Source organism: Capsicum annuum, chromosome 5 (genome assembly GCF_002878395.1).
Source record: "Capsicum annuum cultivar UCD-10X-F1 chromosome 5, UCD10Xv1.1, whole genome shotgun sequence".
Classification (NCBI taxonomy): Eukaryota; Viridiplantae; Streptophyta; class Magnoliopsida; order Solanales; family Solanaceae; genus Capsicum; species Capsicum annuum.
Window position 1 is genome coordinate 183,875,615 of NC_061115.1, and position 21,660 is coordinate 183,897,274.

General features: G+C 35.4%; 1 protein-coding gene and 1 long non-coding RNA gene across 2 annotated transcripts; one reads left to right on the plus strand and one right to left on the minus strand.

Moving 5' to 3' along the window:
* Positions 1-381: 381 nt before the first annotated feature.
* On the plus strand, positions 382-4,921 carry LOC124898950. Its single transcript, XR_007056062.1, has 2 exons — positions 382-1,280; positions 4,224-4,921. It is a non-coding gene; the product is annotated as an uncharacterized LOC124898950 (long non-coding RNA).
* On the minus strand, positions 1,952-13,053 carry LOC107870990 (probable mitochondrial adenine nucleotide transporter BTL3). The gene is made up of 4 exons (XM_016717729.2): positions 12,282-13,053; positions 6,106-6,409; positions 4,684-5,148; positions 1,952-2,277 (listed from the first exon to the last, which is right to left on the minus strand). The coding sequence occupies exons 1-4, from the start codon at positions 12,701-12,703 to the stop codon at positions 2,209-2,211; spliced, it is 1,260 nt and encodes a 419-aa protein (XP_016573215.1). The 5' UTR covers positions 12,704-13,053; the 3' UTR covers positions 1,952-2,208.
* Between the last annotated feature and the right edge of the window lie 8,607 nt (positions 13,054-21,660).

A 21,660-nucleotide genomic window follows, 5' to 3' on the forward strand; every position in this document is an offset into this window, starting at 1 on the left:
ATAGTGTATCATACTTTTGTTATGAATTTTTGTGAATTTTCTAAGATTATAACAAAAACTAGAGTACGTACTGCGCAATGGGTGGATTTTTTCAAGAATAAAAGATCTCACCATTTTGTATCTACCAATAATACAAGACCTCACCATTTTATATCTACCAATCATTTATTTCATATGTAAACAAAATTTATCATTGATATTTTTGCATACATGCTTAACGTGAAGAGATTGTGCGTACTTTGTTGAAGATTATATTAAAGAGTAGTATATTCAATTCTACTATTTTATTGAACTAAAATTCGATCAATAAATATTACTATATTTTTTTTTGGAATAGCTTTGTGATAGTATATCATACTTTTATTATGAACTCTTATGAATTTGCTAAGATTATAACAAAAATTGGGACAATATTTATAGTTTTCAAAACTTATAAAATTTATATGTTTAGAAAAAAAATATGCCAACTTAAAAGATCCAAATTACATCCACAAACAAAACTCTAACTTTATCTCACCATTTCATCTCAAATTAACCTAAAACTTCCAGCCGAACTTTTCTTAGCTAAGCCCCAAAAAGAGTGATCCCAAAATAGGGGAGTCTAAAAGTGCCACGTGCTATAAAACTATAGGTGTGTGAAGTATGGAAAATACCCCACAAAATTTATAGTGCAGAATTAATCGACCACCTTATCCTTTCCAGATATGCATTTTCTAATGAACATCTTGAGCATACGCATTGAACAGAATACTCAGTTCAATAACTAGCCAGTGCTGAAGAAACCAAGTCCCCTCGACTTGACAATAAGAGTCGGTTATGGAGTAAACTAGCACTTCTCAAATCAGACTGGCCCAACGATACACAACTTGGTTTTGAAAGATCAGGCACTAAAAGTTGTAGAACTGATCTTCTTTCATATGGAGCCATTGAAGCAGCATGTCTTGTTATAATCGACACTTCCATCGTGCTATAAGTGGACAATTCCAAAGAATGGTAAGATATGGGTTAGAGACTAACAGTTCTAGCAGATATAACATACAGAAGTAAGAACGGAAAGAGGAAAAGGAAATCCTACGGGTTGGATTGCTCGTGTGTCCGGGCCACAAATCCTATTTGAAATGGATGGTGTGCGTTTATCAAATGCTCAACAAACGCTACAGTAGCGGCGCATAAGCTGTGTGCCTTTTAGTCGCTGTTCTTGCTGTAAGGACTTTCTGGCATTTTAGTTCTACAGAGACTTTGAATGCAGAGGACAAACTCTTTCGCTATAAAAGTATCAGGTAAATGGATTTTTGTTTTAATGCTCTATAACAAGCTTTTGTTTATTCTTTGATGATGAAAATGATCATGAATCTTCTGTTCATTTTCCAGGCTAATGTATTTTGTTCTCTTTTGCTCTGATGAGAATCTGAACTTATTATTAAAGAAATAACGTAGTTTTAATTTGCCACACTTGTGTTGGATCATTAAAAAATGCACTACTTTTTAAAGATTCAACATGCACTCAGCAACATTTGAAGAGTTAGAACCACATAACACTTGAATTAGTCGTTGCAACATTCTGCCACTTAACCTGATGTCTTATTGGTTCAGCTACCGGTATTTCATATTACAAATCGATAACCACTTTCATAATCCAAACGAATCCACCGATAAGCAACCCCCACAACCGGAGCAAGTTCCAAGTCTCACAGTACAAATCCAGAGAAGTACTGTAACACGTACGTCCTCAATCGTAATTGACTTGTTGAAGACCTCCAATAAAGTGAGTATAGAATCTGTTCTATTATAGCTTAAACTATAGAAAAGACGCAACAGACCCAATGAAAATTCCTTCCAAGTAGGATATGGAAAGGGTAGTGTATGCAGACCTTACCCCTACCTTATGGAGGTAGAGAGTGTTTACGGAGGCCCTCGGGTCAAGTACAACAAATCAAAGTAGTCAAAACTATAGAAAAGACTTCAAAAATTCATCAAAACTAAATGGAGAAAGATACAAAAGCTACAATCCTTTAAAAAGATACAAAGGAAAAGCCTAACATACATGAAATTTCTTTACTACCTCCTAAATGAGATGCATTATTCCCGTGTTCAGGCTACACAAACAAAAAAGGCCATAAATTCCCTTAAGATTAACTGGTACACCACTTGTCAGCGTCAACTTATAGCACTCCTCGACATGAATGGATTTGAGCAATCATATCTCATTTATTCTACTTTCAGAACAATCTTCATGAACTCATAAACGAAATAACTTATTGCAGCTGATGGCAAAACCTGAAAAGCACAATAAGAAGACGAATTTTGTTATATACATCACTCTACTTAACTAGTAAAACTAAAAGATCAAAGGAACCTTTCTAAACAGACACAATAGAAGAAATATATCACAATTTTAGCACAAGAGAACCACCATATCCTGGATATGTTACCATTAAATCTAATATTGGCAAAAAGAGAAGATGAAGATAGAATCTAAAGTCATCTGCATTGACAAATGATCTAAGTTGCTCAGACTCTTGATTTTCGGTGCCGCACCCATGTCAACACAACATGGGTGTGGGTGTGGGTTTGGGATCCTTATAAGATCTTGTCAATCAATTTTGGGTACTTTGACCAAAATTGATACAGAAAACTCGAGACAGATATAATTTCTGAAATAAAACAAACACTAGGGTAAAATCATAATTAAGGCATGTATTTTTTATTGTTAAAAGATGTGTGTTAAAAAGGCAGCAACCAGAAGGTGCTTTGAAGATATTTACATGTTAATACAAGTGCTGAATGTGCAATGAACTCAAGAAGTCTATCATGGCATCTATATCATTTGCAATGGCCATGTCACACCAAAACACAGTATGGATATGCATTTATACTTAATAATAGTTTTTTTCTTTTACGCACTACCGGATCCAAGACCCGGTCCACTAGACAAGGGAGCTAAAAAGACTCCCTTTTGTCTGATATAGATAGATTTTAGGAAAATTTTACACTTTCCCCCTTTCCCTTGAACATACTCCCCTTTCCCTTGAAATCGTCATCTTCAACAATGTTGCCTTAGTATTGGTGGTGGAGCTCCAAGATCCGATTCCTCCTTCTATTGTTCCTATTCAATAGTGCACTTATTTCCTTCCAAATAGTCCACCATAATTAAGGAATACTTTTGTAACACTATTTTTAGACATTTGAGTTGTTTTTAGCCAAATCCCCGCACCCGTATACATACCTGGATCCGTACCCCCAAATCTTAAAATTGAGATCATGACGGATTTGCACCCGTATTGGATACTGTTACCTGAGTCCGAGCAACTTTGCAAATGATGCTCAAGTGAAAATGGTTTATTGACAATTTTTTTTTTTTAATAACCGTGGTGTCCGGGCCAGCTTGTGCGCACCTCGACTAAATCCACAGGATACCTGCCACCTCCTACCAGCAACAGGTACCAGGTAACTCTGTCCACCAAGGCTAGAACAGATGGGAAGAAAACACCTAGTGTTTGTCTCTACTGGAAATTGAACCTGAGACCTCATAGTGCTCATCCCAACTTCATTGAACCACTAGGTCACACCCTTGGGTGCAATTTATTGACAAAAATATTGCTTATCTGTTGTCGACTTCTCAAAATCCAGGACTTGTGGGCGGAGTAAACCGGTATCTATGTTGGTGCAAGGTAGCATGTGTCACATCAAGTTAGTCAAGGTGCACACAATTTGGACCGAACACCATGTTTATTAAAAATAAATGGAGGCATAACTCCACTCTTAACTCAGAACATTTAGTTTCTTTTCTTCCAACGAATCCATACTCAAAAATGGTTCATCCCCATCTAGATGAGCTATGTTGATAAAAAGAGGGCACCAAAATAGACCTTCGTTTCAACTAATGAGGAAAAGGCAACCTTTGGGCTTCAACATACAACTTAATGTTGACAGTCTGGAACTACTATTACCTATGTGTAGGCTCTTATTTGTGATCAAGAGAAGACCTATAATCATGGATGACTATAGTAGGCCTATTTTAACATCAAACTATGGAAGGGAAAAAATACAAATGTATCTAAACTATACTAGTTCTTCGAAATACGTTAATTGTATGTGCTGCTCATAAAATTCGTGGTACTTAACCCACCCCAAATTGTTGTCTAGGCAATCACATTTCAGGAAATAAATTTAGTCTCACTTTCTACAGTAGAAAATTGATGACTCTATCCATAATCACACAGGGACTTTTTTTTCTTCTTCTTCTATAACCGTGGTACCTAGGCCAACTTGTGTGCACCTCAACTAATTCCATGAATTACCTGCTACCTCCCACCAGCAAAGGTACGAGGGAAATTTGTCCACCTTTTTATAAGCATGGTGTTTGGGCTAGCTTGCATGCACCTCAACTAATTTCATGGGTTACCTGCTACCTCCCCAGCAGCAAAGATACCAGAGAACTCTGTCCACCACGGCTTAGACAGATGGAAGATGGAACAAACCACTGAGTGTTTTTATGTCTCTACTGGAATTAGAACCTAAGACCTCATGGTTCTCACACCACTTCATTGACCACTAGGCCACCAAAGGCCATGCCTTTGGGTGCATATCGAAGGACTTTTTTCGAAACAGGGTCCTATATATCTATTCGAATTTCCTAATGATAGAACAACAGTGAGCAAGAAATTGTTTGTTTGATTGTACCTGTAATAAGCTGGGAGTCAATCCTGCATAGAGCGCAGGAATACCACCTTGCTCAACTATCTTCAAGCTAGTTGCCAATGCACTCATCTTGGTGGCTCGGACCTGCATCTGAAGCTGTCTCCTCACAACCTCAAATGGGTATGTAGCGGCTTCAGCACAAGCACCAGCAATTGCTCCATATATCAAAGTTCTAGCTGTACCCAATTCCAGTTGATCTAATGCATTTAGATCTTCACCTTGTTTCATATTTTGAAGTCGTTTCCTCCCTTCTGGTGAATGCAAATAAGCTGATTTTAGTATATCATAAACTCCATAAAAAACTGCACCTGAAGGTGCCATGCTTATGATGGAAGGAACTAGGCCCTTGTAAAGAGAGAAGAATCCCTCAGTGCGAATCATGTGGCTGAAAGCACCGATTAAGCCTCCCAATGCTTCTCCCCCAGGTGCTACCATTACTGTCCTAATCTGGAATATTGACATTTCCAAAGAAAAGAAAAAAACGCGGTCAGATCATCGTCGAACCGGTAGAACTTAAGGTACTTCTTGAATGTTGCCATAAAGAAGAGAGATAAAGATGGTGTTTAGTATACTGTAGGACTCACAAAAGAAATGTTATAGTACATGATTTAAATTCCTGCAGCATGCTAATATGTTAAAGCAGGAGGGATAATATGATTCTATTACCCAATTCATCAAAAATATTTTCAGACGACTAAATTAGCTATATTTGTTACAGATGAACTCAATCTTTCAGTGACATTCAACAGTCTCTAGCAATTACGCTAGTGGCTTTTCTTTAAGTTTAATTTAGTGTCAAAATCATATTCCTCTGAGTTCATTCAGATCAGAGACATAGAGTCAAAGCAATCAACATAACCATGAAAAGAAAACCGAGAAACTTTTGTATGACTAAGCAGAGGGTGCCACTAGAAGAAAATAACTTGTCAAGCTAAGCAGTCTGAAAATGTCATACGGGTAAAGTAAATTTTCAAAAGCCCACATCTACTTGCAATATTTTTCAAAGCACACAACCTAGGAAATCTATGAACTAGCTTCACCATATAACAGGACAAGAAAGATAGTTTTACACCTAGAACCAACTTCCTATGCTACTTCAACTTCCGTCCCCTGATTTAGTAGCGCAGAAACAGACGCATATCCAACTCGAAGGAGTTCAAGACCCCGAAAAAATGGAGAAATTCCTTTTCTTAGGAACACATACAAGATTCGTCACTACAAAGAAGAAGTACCAGACGGTGAAGTCGCAGCTCAAGCTCAACGGGAAATCGAAAGGCTCCCATTTATTTATTATCCTTTATTTAGAATTTAGATATTTGTTATAATTAATTGTTTGTTGGACCCCATTATGCTTTTAAAAAGAAACCAAGAAGCAAAAAGATTGACTATACAAATCTTTCTCACAGTATCCATGGGTATGCAGAGCACAGTGGCTGTAATTCCTGCAGCTGCACCAGCAACAAATCTTTCGAGATTAGTTGCCTCCTCATTACCAGTTAACTTAAGCAGATGATCCCTGTATTTTTCATACGAATAGAAGTTGATAGCCTTAAACGGTGCTGTGCGTAGAATATTGACAAAATTTCCTTTCCAAAATCCCTTGATGCCTTGAGTGGCTACAATGGTTTTGATGAGCTCCAAAAGATGCTTTTGCTCACCACGAACAATATACTCCATCTTTAATCTCTCAAGAGGAGCAACAAAAGTTCTGAAAAAAAAAACGATTCAGAAAACAAAAGTCGTCTACAAATAATCAACATATTACAGATTATATGCAGTTTATAGGGAACATAACCCATTCAATGCCACTAAAGTACAAAGATTCACATTGCAAAATTCAAAGTCACAACACGAAAAGAAGCATTTTGAGCATATAAACATGTTTTGTTTCGAATGCGTCAAACTTATTCTGCTAAGATATGAAATCACATTGATATTTCACAACAAAAAAGCGTCCGCCTCAAGTAACAAGCATTCATATTTCACAACAAAAAGCGCCCTCCTCAAGTAACAAGAGTCTAACTCTACATTTCAACATTCATGGTTAAATCATTCCTAGCAAGTAGCAATGGATATCCTTTACACTAAACTCTTCCGGTGTGAGCTTCTAGAGTTTTTGTTACTTTGCAGTAGGTTTAGGGTGGACTGAATGGAAGGAAAGAAATCAGAGATACTTTAAAGGCAAAAAGGAGAGTATTTGTAACTTAAATTATAGGAGAGCATTTGTAACCAAAATTATACTCGATTTCAATGTGTTTGTCTGGTCTTGAATTGGCACGGAGTTTAATAAAGTAAAGAAGGCTATTGAATCTTGAAATCTTAAACTAAAGATATGTAAAATGTACCAAAATGCCTTTAATCTTGTAGCCTTAAATATGTCACATGGAAAGTTAAAATAAAAGAGCTGACAAAAAAGGAAAGAGACATTCTTTTTTAAACAGATAAAAAAGAAAGTGGGACAAACAAATTGAAAAGGAAGGAGTACATGTTTATCTCTTTTAGCGCACCTAAGGGTGTACTGACATGCATACTCCAAATGGATGCACTGCTCATCATTGCTCTATTTGGGCCCTATTCTTTAATAAAACTTCAATGTTACTTTGCAGTAGGTTTCAGTTTTGTTTCTGTATAAACTTTTTGATGTACTCTACTTGATTCAGTCAAAAGAAAAAAGAAACACACAACAACAACATACCCAGTGTATTCCCATATAGTGGGGTGGTCTGGGAGGGTAGAGTGTACGCAGTCCATACCACTACCTCAAAAGAAGTAGAGAGGTTGTTTCCGATAAACCCCCGGCTCAAGACAAGAAAGGACAAGAAAGACGGTAAACAAAGTTGTAGTAAAACATGAAACAAGACGAAATAATAAAAATAAGACACCCACAGAGTAGTACTATACACTATCTAATCGAAAGCGCACACCTCACCCAAACCCTCCTAACTAGAAAGTCCAACCTACATGCAACGCCCTATGACTACTAGCATGGCTACGCCAAAGCACTCCTATCTACTGGCTACGACTTACCCACACGCACTAGCCTTCTAACCTAATTCGCGTCCTACATACCTTCCTATCTAGGGTCATGTCCTCAGTAAGCTATAATTGCTCCAAATCATGTCTAATCACCTCCCTCCAATATTTCTTCGGCCTACTCTACCCCGCTTGAAACCATCCATAGCCAACCTTTCACACCTACGAACGGGGGCATCAGTGCCCCTCCTCATCACATGCACATACCATCTCAACCTCACTTCCTGCATCTTGTCCTCCACTGAAGCCACTCCTACCTTCTCCCAAATATTCTCATTCCTAACCCAATCTCCCTCAGTAAGTCCACACATCCACTGTAACATCCTCATTTCCACCATCTTCAACTTTTGGATGTGAGATTTCTTGACTGGCCAACACTCTGCTCCATACCGCATTGCCAGACGGACTGCCACTCTATAAAATTTGCCTTTAAGTTTGGAAAGCATTTCTTATTACCGCATTGCCAAACTCCAGAGGCGAGCCTCCATTTCATCTATCCTTCTCCAATACGGTCAGTGACATCCTCGTCAATCTATCTATTCTCCTGGATCATAAACCCAAGATATTTAAAACTATCTCTCTTACAAACAACTTGAGAATCCATCTTCACTACCACCTCATCCTCATGCGTCAAATCACTGAACTTGCATTCCAAGTACGCCGTCTTAGTCCTACTCAACCTAAACCCTTTCAACTCCAGGGTTTGTCTCCAAACCTCTAATTTATCATTAACAAAACCCCTCTTCCCTCCCGAGTCTCATCAATCAAAACTACATCATCCGCATATAGCGTACACCAAGACACCTCTCCTTGACTACGCCACATAAAAACATCCATCACCAAGGCAAATAAAAATGGGCGAAGAGTTGATCCCTGGTGCAACCCTGTCAAAACAAGGAAGTGCTCTGCATCTCCTTCCACCGTCCTCACCCGAGTCTTCGCTCCATCATACATGTCCTTAAGCGATTTGATGTATGTCACAGGGACACCTCTAGCCTCCAAGCACCTCCAAAGAACCTTTCTAGGAACTGTCATACGCTTCTCCAGATCGATGAATAACATGTGTAAGTCTCTCTTTCTCTCCCTATATTGCTCCACTAGTCTCTGCACAAGGTGAGGTGCATTAAGGGGGAGGACGGTAGAGTGTTGGTGGAGGACGGCCACATAAAGAAGAGATGGCAGTCGTACTTTCATAGGCTCTTGAATGACGAGGGGGACAGAGCTATTGTGTTAGGGGAACTGGAGCACTCAGGGGAGTGTCGGGATTTTAGCTATTGTAGACGTTTTAAGGTAGACGAGGTTAGACAGGCAGTCCGCAAGATGCAAAGGGGTAGGGCGACGGGGCCGGATGAGATACCGGTGGAGTTTTGGAAGTTCGTTGGAGAGGCTGGTGTAAGGTGGTTGACTGCATTGTTCAATGAAATTTTCAGGATGGCAAAGATGCCCGAGGCGTGGAGGTGGAGTACCATGATCCCCCTCTATAAGAATAAGGGGGACATTCAGTATTGCAATAACTATAGGGGGATTAAGTTACTGAATCACTCTATGAAGATCTGGGAGAGAGTGGTCGAGGTGAGGCTGAGACGGATAGTGTCTATTTCGGAAAACCAGTTCGGATTTATGCCCGGCCGCTCGACGACGGAGGCAATCCACCTGGTACGGAGGTTGGTGGAGCAATATAGGGAGAGGAAGAAGGATCTGCATATGGTGTTCATCGACCTGGAAAAGGCGTACGACAAAGTCCCCAGGGAAGTGCTTTGGAGATGCTTGGAGGTGAGTGGAGTACCGCAGGCATATATCAGAGTAACTAAGGATATGTATGAGGGAGCGAAAACCCAGGTGAGGACGGCGGGAGGAGACTCAGAGCATTTCACTGTCCTGACAGGATTGCATCAGGGATCTACTCTTAGTCCCTTTTTGTTTGTGTTAGTAATGGATGTGTTGACGCGGCGTATCCAAGGGGAGGTGCCGTGGTGTATGCTTTTTGCAGACGATGTAGTCCTGATAGATGAGACTCGAGGGGGTGTGAATGACAAATTAGAGTTGTGGAGGCAAACTCTGGAGTCTAAAGGTTTCAGGGTGAGCAGAACCAAGACAGAGTATGTGGAATGTAAGTTTAATGACGTGAGGCGGGAGAATGAGGTAGTAGTGAGGCTAGAAGCACAGGAGGTAGGGAAGAGGGATAAGTTCAAGTATCTCGGGTCCGTGATCCAGAGTAACGGTGAGATTGACGAGGATGTCTCGCACCGTATTGGGGCGGGATGGATGAAGTGGAAACTCGCATCGGGGGTGCTGTGTGATAAGAAGGTGCCGCCCAAGCTTAAAGGCAAATTCTATAGGGTGGTAGTCCGTCCGGCCTTGCTGTATGGAGCGGAGTGTTGGCTAGTTAAGAACTCCCACATCCAAAGAATGAAGGTGGCAGAAATGCGGATGTTGCGCTGGATGTGTGGACTGACCCGAGGGGATAGAGTTCGGAATGAGACTATCCGGGAGAAGGTTGGTGTGACTTCAGTGGAGTGTAAGATGCGGGAAGCACGATTGAGATGGTTCGGACACGTGAAGAGGAGGGGCATGGATGCCCCGGTCCGTAGGTGTGAGAGGCTAGCGTTGGATGGTTTTAGACGGGGTAGGGGTAGACCGAAGAAGTACTGGGGTGAGGTGATTAGGCGGGACATGGAACAGTTACAGCTCACCGAGGACATGACCCTAGATAGGAAGGTCTGGAAGATGCGAATTACGGCAGAGGATTAGGGCCAGTTCGGGTCGCTAGTGTAGGGAATTAATTGGTGGGGGTGTATTCCTGTTATGATTCCGTATTCAATGTTCCGTGTTCCGTGTTCCATGTTTATTACGAATATGTGTGCTTTCCTCTGCTTTATATTCCTGCATTCCTGCTCTACCCAGTTTTATATTCCTTATGGGTGCCGTATCTATGTTATGTCATCTGCTTCTGTGCTGTACTATGTGTTTGTGTGATATCTCGTGACTTGAGCCGAGGGTCTTTCGGAAACAGCCTTTCTACTTCACCAGAGGTAGAGGTATGGACTGCGTACATCTTACCCCCCCAGACCCCACTAAGTGGGAATACACTGGGTTTGTTGTTGTTGTTGTTGTTGTTGTAGTCTCTGCACAAGGTGAACTGCCTTGGTCGTCAAGCGACCTGGTATAAATTCAAACTGATTCTCAGAAACATACATAATCCTCCTCAACCTCTGCTCGACCACCTTCTCCCATATCTTCAACAACATAATACCCCAATAGTTATTACAACTCTGAATGTCACCTTTGTTCTTGTATAAAGGAATCATCGTACTCCATCTCTAAGCCTCGAGCATTTTTCGCAGTCTTGAAAATGCCATTAAACAATCCGATCAGCCACCCTAAACCTGCCCCGCCCGTATACTTCCAAAAATCCAACGGAATTTCGTCAGGCCCCGTCGCCCTACCCTTACGCATCCTACGAATAGCCTCTTTTACCTCCTCAACTTTTATATGTCTATAATATAACCAAAATCACGACACCCCTCTGAGTGCTCCAACTCCCCCAATATAATGTTTTTGTCCCCCTCGTCATTCAAGAGTCTATGGAAATACGATTGCCACCTCCTCTTAATGTGAACGTCTACCACCAATACTCTGGCATACTCCCCCTTACCTGATCACTTGGTCAAGGTCATAGGCCTTCCGCTCCCTAGCCTTGGCAAGCCAAAATTCTTTCGCAGAATATGGTTTTTTTCTTTACAGTAGATGATAAATTGGGCAGATGAAGAGACGATAAATACATTTCAAACATCTTGACAGACAACAATACAAAATCACACCAGCACCAACAACTAAACCTGACTCACAAACTAATCATGTTAAGTTGGTTATATGAATCTTCTATATCCATTATTCTCTATTTAAACTTATTCATTCCAACACTGGTAAGAAAATACGTTTGTTATAAGCAAGAAACTACTGGTCAAAACAAATTGAGCGAAGGGTAAAAAATATATACCTAAAGTATTCCAAGTTTCATACTTGAACTATAAGGTGTTCGCTTCACTTTTACTACCTGAACTACTCCATCCGTCTCATTTTAGTTAGCCACTTTCCATTTTACATGGTACTTAAGAAATCATAAATAATAAGGTCAATTTTACTAATTTATCCTTCATTCATATTGATGGATATCAAGATCATTTATGAAAAATATGCTCACATTAATTTATTTAGGCTTCCAAAAAATATTAATTGTACGGATAAAATGGAAAAATCTTACTTAGTTTTATTTTAATTGAGTAAGTGAATAAGTAATTTGGGACATATATTTATATTAAGGTGGCCAACTAAAATTAGACTGAAGAAGCATCACCATTCATTTATCAAAACACACCTCAACTATCAGTTTTTCTCTCTCTTTTCCTACTAAACTATGATAATAGATTCAGTTGGAAAAGGGAACAAATAATAGTTGAGGTGTATCATGGAAATGGAAAGTGCAGACGTGATAGTTCAGGTATGAAAAAATCAATTCAAAACTGAAAAAAGTGCTCATATTTTACCTTGAAACAGCAGCAGCAACAGCTCCAGCCCATAAATGCTTAGTAGTATTCAAAGCAGCATTTCCACCATTTACCACCTTTTCAACTTCCCGCCGACAGACCGGCATTTCAGTCTCCGACGCCTCCGTTTCACCGGAATCCTCCTCAAATCCTTCATTCCCTCCGCCGTTAATCGATACCGTCACCGACAAAAACTTCCCGCCGGTGCCGGAAACCTCCAATCCGATACCTGTACGTCGATTTTTCCGAAAATGTAAAGTCGATACGGATGATGTCGTTGCCGAATGTTCTAGAAACAATCCATCATTAAACGCGATCGAATTCAAACACAGATCGTTACGGGTCAAACTCGAAATCCGAACCCAACCCGGATCCGATTGAATTACTAAATTTGTCAACCAACTCTCTTTGTTATTATGCATTTCGAAAAGAAATTACAAAGTGTAGCAAAATGGAATTTTGCGAAAAAGGGGAGAAAAAATAGAATAAATGGAGAATGAGAACAATACAGGGAAAAAATGCATTGATTCCATCATCATGAAGAAAAAAAATTCCTTTTTCGCTTAGTACCGTACAAGTTTTTGAGTTTTTTTTTTTTAATGGGAATTTGTGACACAATGCCAAAAAGGCCAAAAAAATGTTATTTTAATGTTTTCATGAATTGATGGTTATAGCGACCGGTAACTGTTGTGATCTACTCTAGATACTTATGTTTGGGTAGTTTCATGATGCTATAGTTGTTTTCTTTTTTTCTTTTTAGATTTTTTTTTTTGATGTTAGATATTTAAATTGAAGTTCAACTAATTTAGATGGTAGATTCATGCTCAAAAGTCCACTATCTTTTCTAAAATCTTTTCTACCAAATACAACTTCATAATTTGAATCGAATTGAAAATTTCTCGTTAAGAATGGAGAAGTAGTTATTGTTTTCTACTCGGCTAGTTTGTATTGACATTGATCTTTCCTCAAATTATATATGGCACAAGAAACTCGTTTCTCTCCCTTTATTCCAAATTTTCAAGTGATAATTTCTGTTTGAATGTGATTGGTAATACAAAAAAGGGAAAGTGTTGGTATTTTAATGTTTTCATGATTTGATGAATCTCTAAACTTTATGTTTCTATAGTTGTTTTCTCTCATTTCCTTAATTTTATTAAGTTAAAAATATTGTTATTGTTATAAATATATTTACATTATAGTAAATGTCTAGAGAAAATTAAGTGGGAGGTGACAAAAAAATCTTTAAGTTAAAAATGGTGACAACTTTGACCAGCTAAGGTCAAAGATTCATTTAAATTGTAATTAAGTTAATTGAGGTGTAAAGTGTAATTTTTTTAAAAAAATTAAGTTTTTAAAATGTTCCCCAACTACAAATTTCAAATTTTAAAATTTTCCTCATTTTTTTATCTTTTAATCTTTATTCTTCTTTTTCTTTCTCTCTCCAATTTCTTTCTCCCCATCTTCTTCTTATTTTTCCCTCTCTGTAGATTTTCTTCTTCTTTCATCTTCTCTTCTTCTTTTTCTTTCTCTTTTCATTTCGTTCTTCTTTCCTTTTTAATTTTCATGGATTATTTTTTAAAAAAAAAGTTTGAAAAGAAATTTTTTGATTTCTTTTAAAAATGAATGAAAAAATAATTCAGCAACTACGAGAGATGCTTTAGCAACTACGGTGATTGCTGCAATAACTATTATTAGTTGTTGTATTACAGCACTTATCGAAGTTGCTGTAACAACTATCGAAGTTGTTGCAATAACTATTGAAGTTGCTGCAACAACTATTGAAATTGCTGCAGCAACTTCGACTGTTGTTACAACAATTTCGATACTTACTTAATTTCTGAAAAAAGATTTGGTTGGAGGAGGAGCCCACGAAAAAGTGATATTTATGATAAAAATGGAGATGGTGGTGACGCTGAATGAGAAGATGACATTTGTTGTGGTGTTGATGGCAATGGTGGTGGAGGAGAAAAAAGAAAAATAGGCGATAGTTATGTAGAGGAAGAAAATAATGGTGAATTTGGAAGAGGTGACCATGGACCCATGGTAGTGATAGTGATAGTAGAGGAAGAAGAGGTGGCGACGGCGGCGACAATAAAAAGGATGTGGAGGAGGAGTGGTGGTGATGGTGTAGAGATCTTTGTGTAAATATGCTGTAGGAATTTTTGTGTAAATAATAAAACTTGAGGGTTTTAAAATTAGTGTCATTAACACTAATCTTAAAATTGTCACCTCTATTTAATATTTAAGACTTGTGTCACTCTTTTTTAGTTTTGAAATTTTTTTGTCACCTTAATAAATTTGCCCGAATGTCTATCAAGATCTAGTTGATATCTATCAGGAAATAGAAGGGTTTCTTCATTGTAAATCACACATCAAGATCCCTAAGAGAAATAAAGAATTACTCTATCTTCTCTCTCTATTTATTCCTGTTTTTGTTCTTGTTGTTCTTTATTTATACTTCATAACACGTTATCAGCACGAGACTCTGTCAAACAAGGTGGGATTATAAATCTAAAGCACGACTCTGACAAACAAGGTGAGATTATAATATTGTAAATCTAATGGATTTCATGGTTAGTAATTCCTTATATTATTGGGGCCCTATTGTAAAAGACTAAGAGGATCTGAATTCTACGTTTATTTAAACATGCTGACGTAGAAACATTTATCAAGTGACATGAAATGATGCATTTTGGTAAGCATAACATTTATTTGATTTGCAGTCCAAATACTTGAAGATGTCACACATGAAATGTTGAATATTGTCACTTGACAAAATTTATATGAAACTTTCTAAGGATTCAAAATATTTGAAGCATATAAAAGTTTCTGGAAAACTTATTTAGAATTCTTATATTGTATAAGCTTATAGCTTGAAAATTATTGAAACTCTTGGAGAGTTTTCAAAGCAATAGATTATTTGCTGAAATGAGAAATATACCGAATTAAATTGGTTATGAAGTACTATATCTTAGTGTAAGTGGTTCACTCATGTATCTTGCAAATACTATAAGGCCCGATATAGCCTTTTCAATCAATTTGTTAGCAAGGTATAATTCTTCTCCTACTAGGAGATATCAGAATGGGATAAAACACATGAACTTATTTTATTCTAAAAATTGCAGTCCCGATCTTATTGGTCATACTGATGTTGGGTACTTATCTGACCCGCATAAAGCTTGGTCTCAAACAGGCGATATGTGGTGGTACTTCCATATCTTGGAGATATACAAAGCAGTTTATCGTATCCAGTTCATCGAATTATGCTGAGATACTACCTATTCATGAAGCAAGCCGAGAATGTGTATGGTTGAGGTCCATGATACATCTCATTCAAGAAAAATATGGTATGAAATATGACAATCTACCCACAATTTTATACAGAGATAATGCAGCATACATAACACATTTTAAGGAAGGATTCATAAAAGAAGATAGAACGAAACACATTTTGCCAAAGTTTTTCTACATACATGAGCTACAAAAGAATGATGATATTAATGTGAAACAAATTCGTTCAAGTGACAATATGACTAATTTATTCACTGAATCTTCTCCAATTGCAACTTTCAAGAAGATGCTGCACAAGATCGGGATGCAAAGGTTCAAGGATGTTCTCATTAGGGGAAGTTGATACGCGTTGTACTCTTTTACTCTTACGAAATTTTGTCCCACTGGTTTTTCTTTGTAAGGTTTTTAATGAGGCAACCTATATGCGTATTGTTAGAGATGTGTACTCTTTTTCCTTCACTAGATTTTTTTCCCACTAGATTTTTTCTAGTAAGGTTTTAACTAGGCACATATCTATCAAATAGACATTCAAGGGGGAGTGTTATAAATGTATTACATTATAGTGAATGTCTATTAAGATCTATCAAGATCTAATTGATATCTATCAGGATTTGAAGTATCTGTCTTTTAGTGAGAAACTAGGAGTAAATTTTTCCTATAAATAGAAGGGTTTCCTTCATTGTAAATCACACATCAAGATCCCCAAGAGAAATAAAAAATTGCTCTATCTTCTCTCTCTATTTATTCCTGTTCTTGTTTATATTTTCTTGTTCTTGTTTTTATATTTTATAACAGTTATCAATTGGACAACATATATAATTTATGCGCACGGGACTTTGAAACGAATTTCAGGGTGTTTGTTCTTTTGTAGCAGTAATTTTTAATTTATCTAATTAATCTTATCTATTTTAGCTTTAAAAATTAGTCAAATTGACTCTCAAAAAACGAAATGTGACAGCTAAAAAGGAAAAAAGGAAGTATGTGGCTAGTGTGTATGGCATTGATCTTTCTCCAAATAATGGATGGCACAAGAAACTCTCTATTCCAAGTTTCCAATTGATAAGGCATTGGAGAGGAAAGTGAAAAGAGGTTTATAATACATACACAATTTTGTATAGTAGGTATGTTTTTGATCTTGATGATGGGTGTAGGCTAAGAAACAAAATTGTAAGGCATGTTAGGCCAAAGAGAACAATACATGTTATGAATTTTGATCGTGACAAATATAATATTAGATTTAGACTCTATCAGTGTGTTGATGAGGCAAATCTCAGCAAGAACATTGAGTCTAATCTCAGCAAGAACATTGAGTCTAATCTCAGCAAGAACATTGAGTCTATAAGAGAAGGTGCATATGACACCATGATGTAGTCACAAAAAAGGATTGTCAAGCTTCTAGACATGTAAGCTTATGAAAAAAAGATAGACATGATGTCTTAGGCAATTTTCACATCTAAATAAGGAGAATGATAAAGAAAACGATAAAGAACTTAATAAACATAAGACATGTTCACATGACACATTTTTGGGCTCAATGATGAAGTAGCCCAGGGAACAACTATGCTCGCCCTGCTCGTCCGAAGTCGATAATACTTGACATAAGCTAGTGCGGTGATACCTTATTAGTCTGTTAAAAAAAAATATTTTTATATTTAAAAATTTTAATTTGTTAACTTTAAATTTACTCTTAAATAAGAAGTTTACTATTGGTGAGAAGTTTTTATAGCCACAAAAATGTTGTGACATGATTTTTCATTTTTTTAAGAAAAAAATTCATTTATATACAAAAAGGTAAATAGTTTATAATAAAAAATAGTCAAAGTTATGTTTATCTACATCTTACATCTTACAATATATTAAAAGTGTGAAGATCTTTAGAAAAATGATTCGAACTTTTTGCCATTCATTAAAATACTCTGCAATAGACAAAATCGTCTTTCCACCATTTTTTCTTCAATTATTAGATTATTAAATTAAAAACTCCTAAAATATATGAAAGAATATAATATATAGAAAGAAATTAAGAATCCTAAACTACGTAAAATATATGAGTCCTAAAATATATATGAATCCAAAATATATGTAAAGAATCATATTAAATTCTTTTTTACCTTTTTTCACATTTTTTTCATTTTTTTTTTTTTTGCAAATATAAGCTTTCCCCACTGAGGGTTTTAAGCTTTTTTTTTATGCCTTCTTTTATTTTTTCATTTAAATTTACCGTCAAATAAGTTCTTATTCTTTTGTTGTTGATTTAAATTAGGCTTAACAAAATTGAAGATTGTTTAACTTTTAAAATGATTCTTTTCATAATCTTAAATTATTTGTATTTGTCTTCGTAAATAAATCACTATTACTTGATTCTTTAATATGTTTGTGTAGATGAAGAAAGATTTGTGTGAAGCTTGTGAATGAAACTTCATGTCGTTTACGAGTTAATTTAAGGTATGTTTTTTCTATTCATATTAGTTCTATTTCTTAGTAAGGCGTAATTCAAGTAATCAAGTTAATACTCTTTTGTCAGAATCATATTTACATAAAAAAACTATTGAGTGAAAAACAAAATGAAAATTGCTATTTGACATGATAACAAACAAATCAAACCGTCAAACAAGTATCAAACAAAGTCATTAGTTGGCTAGAAGATTAAAAAAAAATAGGAATTAGAGATTTCATGAGTTACCAAATCAAATTTATAATCGATTCCATTCTTTCATCAGGTTCTTAGAGATGAATACTAAGGATAATTTGAATCGCTCAATTTATGTTTAGTATTGTCATCAAGACTCTAAAATATTTTTGTCCTTTAAAAGTATAATATTAAATAATTAATATTTCAACGTATCTTTTTTTAAAATTTTTTTTTTTCATATATTTGTTTCATAATTTATAATTATTAATCTTGGATAAGAAGACGCATGGCATGGAATGTTATTTTACTTGCCTTGATGTGGGCGGCATAGAAAGAGAGAAATACGAGATCTTTTGAAGGGTAAGCTTTTCTCTATCAAGAAATTAGTCTTAAGTGACTTTAAATGGATCTGATTCATAATAGTAGGATTTTTCAAGGCGAATCAAGTATATTATTCCATATAAACGATAGTAATTTATTCTTTTATATACACTTATTATTAGCACTATGCACATGTGCGAAACACGTACACTTGATTAATTACTTAAAATGACCATTATTACTTAAAATGACCTAATGATCATTTTTATCCTTTTCCTTTTTCAGCAGTAATTTAACAAAGAATTTTTTCTTTTTTTGCTAGCTTTTTTTTTTTTGAAAAAACTATTATCGTTTTTTTTTCAAACTTTTTCCGTACAATATTATTCATGTATTAATATTGTAGACATGGTGTATAAGTATGTATATATGATGTACAAAATAGTTATTTAGTGTATATATAATGTACCGATATTGCATAAATAGTTATGTAGTGTATATGCAATATATAAATATGTATCGATATTATATAAATAGTTATGTAATATATCGACATTGTATAAAAGGTGTACAAACATGTATCAATATTGAATAAATAATATATAAATATGTATATTGATATTATACATATGATGTACAAACATATATTGATATTGTATAAACAATGTATAAGCGTGTATTGATATTGTATAAGTAATACTCCCTCCCTCCTTTAATGAAATAACTAGGTAATAGGTCCGTACTTTTGCGCGGTGATGAAAAGCATATTAATGACTTATTAATAATTGTCTTCTCTATTATAATATGTCTGTGAGATTATAAAAATTTCAACTTAAATACATGTTATATATTATGACCTAAACTTTCATTTAATTCATATTTGATTTACATTTTAAGAATATTAACATTAAAAAATTCACTCCATTTCTGTAAGTGAAGTTATTGTCGCGTATAGTACATATATCTTTGTCTTTTTATTCATGCAACACTTACATAAGAGAATATTAAGTAATTTTTAAAGTTGATGAATCACTCTTCTCCGAAAAAAATCCTCGACATATTACAAATTTACAATAATTTTTTTATAGTTTTGTTAAATACATCTAAATAATATGATTACCGTATGTTAAGTTATTCAATCTCGACTTGCTCTTCTCAGCTATTATATTCAAAAATAAGATATGCAAATTCAAGAATCAATCTATAAGTCGACAAAGCAAGTTTTGTAATCTAAGCAATAATAAAAAATATTAGATTCATATTATGGAATGATAAGAAATATTGGATTCATACTATATATTGCATGAGAATTTTTACTGTTACTCTTTGTTTATTTATTTGTTTGTTTTGAAGATAATAAACACTAAACATACATTTGTATCCTCTATTTCTTTAGTGCCTTTCCTACCGATCATTTAAATTGTCACTAAAAAAATATTAGAAACTACATATGCGTATTTGTTATATTTTATATCATATCTAGCACCAAAATTTATTAGAACAAGTTTTTTTCATTTTCATACTTAATTCTCTCTTTATGTATTGTTTTGCATAATTTTTTATTTATTTTCCAACTATACGTCTATTGAATGAGATTTTTTTTTTCTTTAAAAAAGAGGAGATAATTATAAGAGAATAGAGATATGTAATAAACATTTAAATCAGCCGAGTGGAGGCTAAGGAGGTAATGTAGTTAAAATTGTTGTGGCAACATAAGGATTTGATCTTTTGTCCTTTTTTCTCTTATCTTTGATAAATATTAATACACATTAGTCAAAAATAATTAAGAGGAAGGAGAGAAGTACCATAACATTTAGAAAATTTAGTATTTCCTTTCGTTTTAGGTTTTTAATACTCACTATTATTAGAATAGAAATTGTAAAAGTGAAGTGGTGTGAGTTATGAAGACTTTTTAATATCTAAAGTAAATTAATGTGTTATAATTATATAGTAAAATAGAGTAAGAAATGCAAAAAAAAATATGAATAATGATAATTGGAAGGTGCCAACATTAAATAAAAAATTCTTAGGGAAACTAAAAGAATAACAAAGTTGAGCAATTGAGTTAAAAGTGACAAAAGAGTTTTAAAATAAGGTGTAGGTGACTCAAGTTTTAATAATTGAGTGTAGGTGACAATTATTTTATTATGGATTAAAAAAGTTGGAGAAGTTTTAGAATAACCCACAAGTTTTTTAATTTACACTTTAATCCAAATGTAAAACCTAATATAATAGAAAATGAAGGAAAAAAACGCTCGTTTCTCTCTTTTTTCATTCATTGGTGTTTTCTCTCTCTTTACAATTTTTGTTGTTCATTGTTGTTGCTGCTTTATTCATCATCTTTTTGCTTCATTATCATCATCTTCTTCTTTATTATCATCATCACCTTCTTCTTGTTGACTACTATTGTTGTTATTACTGCTACTGCTGCTACATGACCAATTTTTTAGGTCAAATTTTGATTCATACATCACTTTGACATTACTTCATAGGTGACTTTGGTAAGTAAAATTATGATTTTAGTTGAATTTGTCATCTAGGTACACCGCTGCTACTATTTTTTCAACAATGGATAGAACCGAACATGAATCCAACATAAGAGTCATCTGTTTCAGTAGATGGAGTTAGTTGGGGGATTGTCCCATCAACTCCACATTCAGACAGTTCAGTTTTGAGGCTTTTCAGACTAGACTTTCAGACAGCTTACAGTTTTATAGATATTATCACAGATGTTATATTTTATCAGTATTACCTTATGGTATTTCAGCTTATTTTTCCGCATTATTACAGTATCATGTTTCAGTGCTCACAACAGATATCAGTCATGGGTTAGCTTGTGATCCTCCGAGATCATAAGTACCGTGTAACGTATAAGGTATAAACTCGGTGCATTACAAACTTGGTATCAGAGCCTAAGGTTAAACAGTGTCCTAGAAAGTCTGAAAGGCGCATCTAGTGCATGGGTGTGTAGCGCGCCACGCTTATAGACATTAGGCTATGAGATATTTTAGGAAAAGTTTTCTTTCTTTTAGTATTTATGTCGTGCGAATAAGCATGAGCTCAAGTTAAACTCTCGGTCTAATCTATTTCTTTCTTTCGTGTATAGAACATGCCTCTCAAAAAGACTAACAAAAAGAG